This window comes from Nannobrachium achirus (assembly GCF_963921795.1).
Source record: "Nannobrachium achirus genome assembly, chromosome: 22".
NCBI classification, from domain to species: Eukaryota; Metazoa; Chordata; class Actinopteri; order Myctophiformes; family Myctophidae; genus Nannobrachium; species Nannobrachium achirus.
The window spans coordinates 23,360,009-23,372,124 of record NC_137829.1 but is presented as its reverse complement, the minus strand read 5'-3'; the positions used below and the strand labels follow the sequence as shown (position 1 = coordinate 23,372,124).

At 40.2% G+C, this 12,116-nt stretch overlaps 1 protein-coding gene across 1 annotated transcript in view; it reads right to left on the bottom strand.

Moving 5' to 3' along the window:
• grb14 (growth factor receptor-bound protein 14) overlaps positions 1-12,116 on the bottom strand; it is a 46,750-nt gene that overhangs the window by 15,296 nt on the left and 19,338 nt on the right. Inside the window, exon 3 of the mRNA XM_080752615.1 lies at positions 340-496. Within this exon, the coding sequence (XP_080608741.1) occupies positions 340-496 (157 nt within the window). The remainder of the gene's footprint in view (positions 1-339; positions 497-12,116) is intronic.

The following is a 12,116-nucleotide window of genomic DNA, read 5'->3' as shown; positions in this document are numbered from 1 at the left end:
TCCTGAGTTAAACTCGTGGAAGTGTACAAATGTAACCAACATGCATCATCGCATGGATGTGAAATATAACAGTAAGCCAAGAACAGCTACAGGTCATGTTCCACAGTTTTTAAAAGTCCCTCAAGGCATTTAAAGCACCTCTATTTTTGGAGTTCCACGACGAGAGCGTAGGATGATTAATTTGGAAACAGTGTCACTTTTCTAGGAGATTATTAGGTTTGTAGAATATTGACGAGTTGTCAAAGGTTCCTATTTATTTGCAACACAACACAAACACTATTTGGGACGGATGGACGGACGAAAATGAACATAAAAAACATGCATTAACATACATCTTACCTATGCCTAGATGGGACAGGTGTTCAAAGAGAGTCCAGCAGTGGTCATCAATGCAATGGCACTTCAATACAAACAATTGGCAGATGTCCCGGGCAGTGATGTCATTAGGAACCTCTACTGCTCTGCTGGTGTTGTCCTCATTGTACACTTTGATTACCTGTAATAAAACATGCATACCACATACATCTACCACATATAGTATATATGCATACATATAAAACACTCATTTGTATTGGAGGGCACAAAAGTAAAAGTCTACGTCAATATTTGGAGGATTTGATTTTTTACAGCATGTGTGTTGAAAAATGCTTGACAACAAGTCATACAAAGGAATCACTTTGACCTACATAAATGCAGCCTATATTCCCAAATGCCATCAGAAAATTCCTAAAAAATGCTCAAAGTAAGTTGATCAAAGCCTGCACAAAGTACATCACAGTGTGCCAACCGTGTTAAAGGACACAGCAAGACACAAGCCCCTAGAGAAAATAATGCAGTAATCCTGCAAGACCATACCAAGATGTCAAATACTGAGTTAATTAAACCATCTAACAGTACAACTTACCCCCCTATTTGGTCCCAAGCAGACTTCTGAATTTGGGCAAGCTCTGCAGCCTATATAGGGCTGAGTGCACAGCATTGCAAATGAGGGCTTTTGTGAGGACCATGGAAACATGCATCAGACAGCAAAGCGAGTGTCAGCTGGGAAGCGATGAGTCTGTCTCTTCTCTTCTCTCTCTCTTTCTCTCTCTCTCACACCCTTTCTGTGCTGCAGTGAAGCTGAAATGAGGTAATTATTAGACGAAGCTGCCTCTTAGCAGCAGCGTTTCCCTGACTCCACAGATCTCTGTCACTGGGGCTCCGTACCCAATCACCTGCTACCTTTTCCCCCCACTGCCACCAAGTCAAAAAGCCAAGAATCAGTTTGCTCCCTTCAGGAGGAGGGGATAATATGAGAGAGAACAAGGGCGCAAGGAAGAGAGAGAGGGAGAGCGAGAGAGTCACAAGGCTCCCACCCCCTCTCTATTCACAAACAGACACCAATGGCAAGAAGAGCTACCAGGATAAAGCCCTGCAAGATCCCTCAAGAGCAATTACAAAGGTGCTGGTTAAATGTAATGCTAGTTGGGTCAACTCTGTCTAAAGTTGACAGAGGTAGGCGGGGAGAAGGGGGTTGGGAGAGAAGCGCAGTAAAGACCAACTGGCTGCCTCTTTTCACTCAGTGAGCTGGATTGGTGGTTTAAGGCGGGTCGGCTGGGCAGGACAAGCCTGCCCTCTTTTGTGGAGAGAAAGGAGGTCAGAGCACTCCAACTGGGGCCGGGGTTAGAACCCTTAAGGAGCGAGCAGCGAATGAGAGCCTGCAGCTATGACATCACCCCTCAGTGAAGAGAACCATCCAGTGTTTAATCAGTCCATGTGGAGATTTACAAGACAAGCCAAGGATCTCCTTTTGCAAGGCACCTAACAAAAACCAAAGGACTGCATTTCAGAGATTACTTGAGCAGCAATGTCCCTCCGTATGAGTTAATAGTGTATCGTGTTAATAATGAAGCACACACGTATTGCCTTGAAAAACAGTGTGTGCCAATTAGATCACATGTGGTCACAGGACCAGAGCAAAACTACCACTCTAAATCAATACGTATACCACAATGCGTTCCCTTTTTTTTCTTGGAAATGTATCCACCACAAGAAAACGGTGTTCTTTCACTGTACAGTAATGGCTGTGGAAAATGCATCTAGAGTGGATTCCAGTTGCATGTCCCTGTAAGGAACTCACTTCCTGAGAATTGGCCTGAATCAAATCACTTTGGCATCACATTTCACCAGGAACAGGGCAGGGTTTGTCAGAAGGTGAGAGAGCCTGGTCGTGCATTAGCCTTGCAGACTTAGATTTGCATTACTCAGCACAAATCTCAACCCAAGATATGTCTATTTCTTGCACGTTTTAATTTGGATGTCAACCAGATGCACACAGAGACATTCCGAGTCCTTTGAAGGTGAAATTTAATTTGAACCATGAAACTAATCCAATCAAACACACAGGCCATAGCCTGTATACCGGTCACAGTGACCTTTTACAATGACTACTTCATGAGAGGGAGTGACAGAGGAGCTATACAGCACATGCATTATACACCAGTGCTTTTTTGTAATAAAAAGCATTTTTCTAATTAACCTCTGGTTCAAACCTGAACATAACCCGTTTACATTCTCGGCTACAAGCTGATGAAATATTTGATGATGCACGTTGATGACGCAAAACCCCAAATGCAAATGAAAATAAGGACAATTTTATCTACCACAATAATATTGACATGTTGAAAAGACATATATTGAGTCTAATAATGCAGTAATATAACAAATGTAGTCATCACCTCATTCATGCCACATTTCAATATGACTGTCCAGCAGGGCTTTTTGCACATTTTGACCAAATGTACATATTTTGTGTTCAGATGCATATGAGAGTAATACAACAAACTCATACAGTGCCTATCCCGAACTAGTTCGGGATATTCGGGATCAAAAACAATTTTTTATTTGCTATTTTACTTACCCCGAGCTGCTTGGAGCAACGTGGGTGGTCCCGGCTCGCTAGCCGCTAGCCAGCAAGCCATTCTACTCTGTCCGACGATATATTCCATTGAAAATGGTTTAAAATAAAGTTTAGACCCCCCCAATGTTCACCCAATGTTCATTGTAGGCGGCGCGACGTATTCCAGGGTGCCTATCCCGAACTAGTCCGGGATATTTAATGAAATGAATAAAAATGATAAGAGGCCTTCTGAAGCCTGGCCTGATTTTTGTAGCTACTAGCCGAAAGCTAGCAACGTCCCGGCCGGACGTTATTTGCGAACGCAATCGCCAATCTCCGCCTAATCCAATGAAAGACCACATCTTATATCTCTTTATATCTCTGGATTGTGTCATAGGGAAGCGGCGCAAGGTTTATTTACGGCGAAATCGCCCAAAAATGATCTTTTAGATGACAAAATGGGAATAGCCATTCTGTTAGCATCTTCATCCGGGACATTTCCATGCCGTGCATGAACGTGAGCACGTCAGGTCCTGGAAGGTGAAGTCCTGGAAGCTAAAGCGCTCGCCTATGAGAGATGCGCTGGCATTCTTTGGCCCCTAGAGGGCGCTGGCACTCAATGAGTTAAAAAAGAAATTTGCCATGGAATTTCAATAAAAGATTTTTTAGGTATTGGTAAAAATATGCATAATCTGGATTTGGAAAATAAATGAAGACATTTTGACACTACCTTTAATAGACATTAGATGATGTGCAACCTTTCTTTACATGCATTAAGTACAAGAATAACTCGGAGGCCATGTCCAAATAAAATAGGTCATATTTGTTTTTCCCACAGGGCTGGCCAGCAAACCATGGTCCATCCAGTACAATGCCAAATTCAGGACAATCATGGACAAATTGAAACGGCACCTGTGCAAATCTGTGTTGTTAGGCACACAAATTGGCATTGTTAGGCACACGCCATAACACTGAATGGCCACACCACACTACTGCCCCATGGCCTTCAAGGTATTCATACTTGCTATTTTAAAATCCCCATAGTGTGATATGCATCCCATAACTGATAAACAAGGGGAATTAAGCCTGTTCTCCTGCGAGACAAAGCTACAGTAGAAAGTTGGTCATCTTGCACTAGATAATAGTGTGAAGCATAAGGTGTTTCAACAGATCTGGGAATAGGAAGAGGGGAGCCCAAACCATACTGATAATAGTTGGTAACCTTATATCTTCACACAGAGACTATTATTTTTGAGCGGTGGTCACAACGCTCCTATACGTGGCCGTGTGTGTGGGTCTGTCTGTCTGTCTGTCTGTTTGTCTGTCTGTCTGTCTGTCTGTCTGTCTGTCTGTCTCCGGGTATGTAGCCTGCAGTAACCTTTTCTGACCACACATGTTAAGGGAGGGGCGCTGTTGTTCAGGATAGGCCAGGCATAGGCCAGGCACACTCACACACAAACACACACAGGGGGCACACACACACACACACACACACACACACACACACACACACACACACACACACACACACACACACACACACACACACACACACACACACACACACACACACACACACACACACACACACACACACACACACACCACCGCTCAGTTCACACGAGTGTGATTTTTTCAGGCCTTATTGCTTTCTTGCTATCAAACATATTGACCAATGCAGCTTTAAAATAATTTGTTGTCATGTGTGATTTTCCACACTTGTGACACTTCCATTTCATATGCATCTTTCCTCTCCCACTTCTAGTACAGTTCAACCCTCAAGCTAGTTGTTTAGCAATAGATTCAGGAAGACTTTTTGAAGTCACAATATCAACCACAAAATGGATATGGTGCAACGAAAATAATTGACAACCCAGACAAAAACAGATTATGTTGTGTGGATTCAAGCCATTAAAGGGATAGTTCACCCCCATAATGACTTTTTTTCCTAACGATTACTCACCCGATGGGGACCTTTTTTTTTCTTTTTTTTTTGCATTCCTAAGCCGTTAAGTATGACATCATTTTGTAGGCAGAGGAGAATTTCTGCCCCCAGTTTCCGTGAATCTTTTTACTATTTTTACTATTTACACATTTTTCTTCTCTTTGTTGTTGAAAGGAAAGTGTTAGAATTATACTTTAGTCGTTATTTTTGTCTCAGATCTGTTGAAATAGCGAGGGACAGAAAATGCTCTGGGGGCAGAGTTCTCCTCTCCCTACAAAATGATGTCACGGCTTAAAAGCCCCATAATTTGAGGAGACTCTTTGTGTCAAAGCACAAAGCTCAAAGCAGGCTATTTGTGTCTCCATAGGGAACCACTGCTACTGAAGTCATCACATTATTGGCTTAGGAATGTGACAAAAAACTAAGAACTATCCATTAATTCAAGTCACCTTGGGGTGAGTAATCAATAGGAAAAAGTTACAGTCTTCAAATAGATTGTATTCCAAAAGAATGAATTACATAAATAGATTACAAAAGTAGATTATAAAAAAAAAAGCTACGTCAACCGTATGCTATGTGTCATACTGTCATTACATGATTTATCAAAGCAGGCAGCATGCAGTGCAGTGGTGCTGTTAATCATTAGCAAATAGTTTGCAATGATTGTCCAGGCTAGGTTATGAGCTGTGGAGAACTGCTGCTGTCTTTATCACTGAGCACAAAGACCTGCATTCATCAGTTGACTGTCCTCAGCCAAGTGTAGACTTGCTTTTATTTGAACAGCTTCCATGTGTAACAACAGCATGTCAATCAAATGCACTTTTTTAATCTAGCAAATGTACTGTACAGAATGTTACGACTACTTTTGTTTTTTAAACTTACTTAAAGTACAACTGTAAATCCAGGACGTTCTGTCATTGCAAGCAAATGGGTAGAGGGAAAAAAGATAGGGGTGTAGCAATATGGTGATGACAGAACCAAGCAGCAGTTAAGCCAAAAATAGCTGATCTACAAGATCAGAATGTTTTAGCTGGTAGATTTGCCATTACTGGCGCGGGACACCATTGTGTGACGGCTTATAAATTATGAATCCAAGTTGTAATTATAAAACAGTGCAAACTGCAAGCCACATTCCACTCTCCCTTGTGCCAACCGAAATGTTGAATACACATTACTGTACTGTATTACCTACACCACTCTAACAGAGGCAGGGGCGCTGGAGGAGGGAAAAAACTACAAAATGAAGTCAGGATAAGCAAGAGGAAATCCAGACATCTAATTTATGCAGCCCTAAATATAGCTCTGGCCGTGCATAAACTCCTCTATAAGTCCTTATCGCAAGGACAGGACTGTGCTGTCCATTTTGGCATTTAGAGAGCTGTGGTTTTACCTTGAACTGCACTCCCACAGCTGCAGCTCTGCCGGAGAGGTGGCCTCAGGCATCCTCTGCATGTGAAAGCAACAGTGGTGGACAGAGTAACTGTACCTTACTTGAGTATTTGTATTTTTGGAAACATATGGCTTTCACTCCAGTCCAATTCAAAGACAAATATTGTACGTTTGACGGCACTACACTTCCAGGAGGGGAAAAGGTGCATTATTACAAAAATTTTGATCTACAAGCTCTCTACAACGCATTGTGAGCTTTCTGCTATTTTCACTATTGATATTTTGTCAATTTCTAATAAATCTTTTAATTTATTTCTTACATTTTATGAATTTCAAAACAGCAGTGTATTGGTATTAAAAAGAAAAGGTACTTTGTAATTTGTACTTTAATTTTTTTGGGGGAAAAAGCAAGTATTCTTAGATTCAAGTACTGCGGTTGATAGAGTACACCACTGGAAAGCAACACACTTCCTCAATCTGCTGCCCTTCACAGAAAGACAGTGGTAGAACGTAACTAAGCACATTTATACTCAATTCTATTTTTTTACACTTTTTAGCTGGTCAGCAGGACCAGCTCTTTAAACAGATTACATTGTCCTGAGACATTCAGGGGACCTAGGGGACCTATTTGCCGATTGGCTGTCCATGTCACATGGTCACCGAGCTCATGATTGGGAGCCAGACCTGTACTGCTGTAATGAAATATTTTGTCCAGCAGGGAGCACCATTCCTTCACACTGAGCCGGTGCCTGTGGCCAGCCTGCTTGTGATAAATGAAACAGAAGAAAAGAGAGGTCTATACTTGAGTAAAAGTACAAAAGTATTGGCATCAAAGTACAAAATGTTTGTATGATTGCTTGTAGATCGGTTATCATTCTTTGATTTTCACAAGTCATTGTTGACATCATCATCCATTTAAGCTTTATAATTAGCTTCATACTAACATTAACATTATTTTTCTTTCAATTCTAAACGTAGAGATTAGGTTATGAAAGGAAGGTGATTAGGTGATGAAAACTAGCAAAACTATAGCAGCCATTCACTTTAATCAACGCGATGCATCCAATGTAATTGTGATGAGGATGTCAAACAAACGTTAATCACGTCGTATTTAATTATACTTCATCTGTTACAGATGATTGTCCAAATAAACCGTACGTTATTTAAACTGTGAGCCATTTATAGACAATATGCAGTGTTGCCCTGGGCATCGTTGTAGGCTGTAGTAGGTGATGTGTCACACCATCTGCATACCATCTGCATTAACATATGAACTGAACGAGTATGCAAGTTGTCAATGATTTAACTCTATGACCATGATATGGGCTTTGGTGTGAAGTCATGAAAATATCGTACCCTACACAATTTACAAAAGCAACACAAAGTACATTCATTGATGAGCTGCTTCTTCCTGTCATCTGATCAGTGTCCACACAGTAGATTAATTCGAGTTGCATTTTAATATCAAATGAAACAGAGCAAAAACGATGTGCTGAATGAACCAATGCGAGTCTTTGAGAATTACAGTTAGTATCTTCACCAATAATGAGCACATTTCTAGAGACACGGTAACACATTCATTGTACTAAATGACAAGAAAGCATATATTTAGAACGATATGTAGCAGTGAAATACCACAAGATTTTGGAAAATGCCTACAATCAATACACTTATTTGAACACCTTGGTTACATTAAGTTCTGCATAATGCGTACTTTCTGCTTTTGGTACATTTTAATACAAATACTTTTTATACTTGTACTCAAGTATCCTACATTTTGAATACAAGACTTCCACTGACATTGCAGTATTGCATGATACTTAAGTAAAGAATGCGAGTACTTTTCCCACTACTGCCTAATAAGCATGCTAGTTTTAGTACAATCAGACATCACAGATAGATTTATAGAGTAATAGGCTCTAAGGCAACTGCAAACTTAGCAGGAGTCCTCCAGGCTATGGGGGAAAGTAGCTGTTGGAAAAAGTACTCAAATGTTTTACACTTGTTTTTTTAAAAGTATCTTAAAAGTATCAATACTGCACTGTAGATGTACTCAGTTATAAGTAAAAGTCACACACACACACACACACACACACACACACACACACACACACACACACACACACACACACACACACACACACACACACACACACACACACACACATACACGGGGGGGGGGGGGGGGAGCTACAAAATTCATAGATCTAGAACACAGACTTCATAGATATAGAACACAGAATATGTACAGTACAGTACAGTGAGGTACAGTATACAGTACAGTAAAGTACAGTAAGGTAATACGCAGTTATTACTGTTGTTTGAGCACGCCCGAGTTTTTTCAAAACTTTTTTTTTCCAAAAAACTTTTTTTTCCAAAACCTTTTTTTTTTTTCAAAAAACATTTTTTTTTTTTTTTTCAAAAAACTTTTTTTTTTCCATCTGACCAGCTTATATATTGACTGTGTCAATTCTTGTTTCTACTCCACTACATCTCAGAGGAAAATAATGTACTTTTTTTACTCCACTACAATAATTTGACAGCTTTAGTTACAGTAGATACTTTGTAGATGGATTAATAATAGAAAACATGAACCACTGGAACACTAATTTATACTTCAGGTATTAAAGAAACAACGCATCGTGAATTGCGCTGAGATTGGGTGGTTGGGGTTCAATTGCCCGACCGAGTCATACCAAGACCCAATGGATCCCTGCTTGGCACTCAGCGGATTGGGGGCAAGTCCCTGTGACATACTAGACCAGGGAACAAAATACATAGAAATATAAGACCTAGACACAAAAATCAATGAGACAAAGGTTGTGTCTGAATTCTATTCTATATATATTCTAAATGAATGCAGGTAGACTGACAGGGGGCATTGAGACAGACCCTTTGAGTCTCTTTCATTGATAATGGGGATGAAGTGGCATTGGACAGTCAGCCCTTGCTTGCATGACCAGGACTTCAAGGAGAGATACCGGAGCTCTCACGACCAGGATCTCTAGGAACCAACAATCGACCAGCCCGCGCTACAAAAGTTGACCAGCTAAGCTCAAGCAAATACCCCCCACCATTAGACCAGCCAGCCGGAGCATCAACAAAGTCCACACAGGCACACACCAGTGTCACCACCCCTAAGGCTCGTACTGCAGTCACAAAAACCATACAGAGCTCACTGGGCAAAAGCCTATTTGGTAGTCTGCTGGCATGGGTCCAGTTTGTTGAATCATTCTGTCACATACTGGTGTGGCGAGAACCCAAATGCAGGTACTAGGATCAAACCCAAGAATGTATTTTAAATACAGGCGACACAGGTGAACAAAGACAAGAAAATCTCAGACAAACTTACACGTGACACGAGACAATGACTCAACAAGGACTGACTCGGGAACTCGGAATATACAGCACACAAGGGGTGAATACTGGAGCGGACAGAAACATAGAACCAGGAAAATCAGACCAGAGAAGAAAATACATAGAAATACAAGACCTAAACATGACATTCAATGTGTCAAAAGTGTGTGACTTGTGACACTAAAAAAGCATGCCAAAATCATAGCCCTACTGGATCATGTTCCTCACATGTAACCTAATCATGGTTCACTGGCAGGTGTCATATTTGTCACATAGGTTTACAGACCATTATAGACACATATTTCAACTTGCCAGATGGTCTACATTCCAAGTCACCTCAGTAACAGTGACTGCATTGTTTGTGTGACATTACTGTTAACCTTCTACTTGTCAACGTAAACAGTACAGTATAGATCAGAACAGAATAAGAAGACTGAGAATACACACGCACACACACACACACACACACACACACACACACCTTTAAAGGGGAAGGAATCTTGTTCGTTTTATGGTTTTTCATTCTGTTGATCTAGGACAGGCCGCATTTGTGAAAATGAGCAACTCGTACCACAGTTATAAATCAAAGAACCAACACTCTAATCTCTTTTGTCACGCCAATTCTCAAGACAGGATTGTCTCCACTGAAATTCCCCTTTTGACACAATCTACTTGTTTCGACAAATTTGCACTTTTCTACTTTGAGAACAAGTGACAGGTGTCACATTTAATCTGTGTCACAGTGAAAGTGAAATGAAATGCAACATTGTCAAAATGCTGCATGTCACGGTTCGATAAAATAAACAGAAATGTCCTTGATTTATAGATGTATTTTTATAACTACGTATTTTTTTGTTTTAACTTTGAACAATACGGTACCCAACCTTTAGGGTAGTGGTTCTCTAAGTGGGCTCTGCAGACCCTTAGGGGTCCTTGAGGGGGTTCCAGGGGAATGTGGATGTGGAGTGGTATTGTATTGTTCGCTACAGGGTCATTCGGTTCGGTACACCCTCATATTGAACGGTTCGATATCGATACGTGTATCTGTTGCACCCCTAATAAAAAAAGTTATTACATAATATTACCGATATATATATATATATATAAATACCTATACCTCATACACAACAATCACGCATGCGTGCGTGTGTATACGCACATGTACACACACACACACACACACACTACAGCGCTCTTAAACTGTGTTTAAATTATCTCTTAAGAAGCACTTAGCCTCTTGTATTCTGTAATATTTGATATTTGAGAAGATCACTTCAATGTGGAATCATCAGCCAACACTCAACAACAACAGGCAATACTATACAAGCAGAATGTAAAGTCATTATAATCCATAAAGAGAAAGAATCCATGTTTCCTACCCGCTTCTGCAGACACAGAGGAGTGATGGCTGGCAATGTGGCTCTTCTTGCATAGAAATTCATGTTTCTTCCTTGAGTGTACAAATATTTAATAGCCATATATTTAATTATAAATAGAAGTTTTCTTTTTATGGCAACTAAAGCGTTGTAAGTTTTAACTTGGTGATTTGACTGTTAGCTATGGAATCCTGTTTTTAAATCATCATTTACAGTATCTTTCTCTACAGTGAATGAAAGTGTGAGAAACAAAGACAACACTATAATACAAACTCCTCCTTTGTCCTTGAAAATGTAAAAACTTTTTTTTTCTCTCTCTCTCTGCCTCTCCGAAAGACAAGCCTAGATAAAAATAGTTCCCATGGCAAAAAGAGTCATAACAGACAAGGTCAAATAAAGCTAAAAATGACTTGGTATCTCCACTACACCCAACGGTAATAAAAAATACAATATACAGTATATATATATTATTTTTTTACATATTGCAACAAAGAAGTTAGCTCAAAGTGTATTGTCACATCCCATTTACAGGCAAAAGTGGATGAAATACATGAATTCTGAGTACCATCAAGAAGAGCTTATTCTTTCTTGAATTATGGGCAGATATAATGAGCAACTGACTATAACCTATTTCTCAGTACTGGAGACAATAATAGTTACCAGAACAGTGTACTGTATGAATGGAGAGGATATCAAATTTGTGTAATTAAAGTGATGTAATTTGTCAAATGTAAAGGTGATCAGGGTTAAGGAGAAATTGCAGACTTATTTGATGTTAAGACACATATGGGGTGGGGGAGCTGGGGAGGGATGATTACCCTGACGAGAGAGAGAGACAGAGACAGAGACAGAGAGAATTGGAGGTCCAAAATAGCTCTGCAAGTTGTTCCCACAGCCACAATTGCCACAATTCATTATCCACATCTGTTTTACTGTAAATACTAGACAAAGAGGCCTTGTGAGAATGAGGGTACAGGCTTTTTATGGCATAGCCACTTTACAAGTGGGTCTACTTTGAGTCAATTATGAATATCATAAGTGATTATTGAAGATAAGAGATTAATGTCAAATTAACAACAAGAGGTGCTCAGTGATAGAACTGCTGCAAGGGACACCTAACCTTCTGAAATGTCAACAGTGACAATAAGCTATTTATCTTAGAAAATGTTCT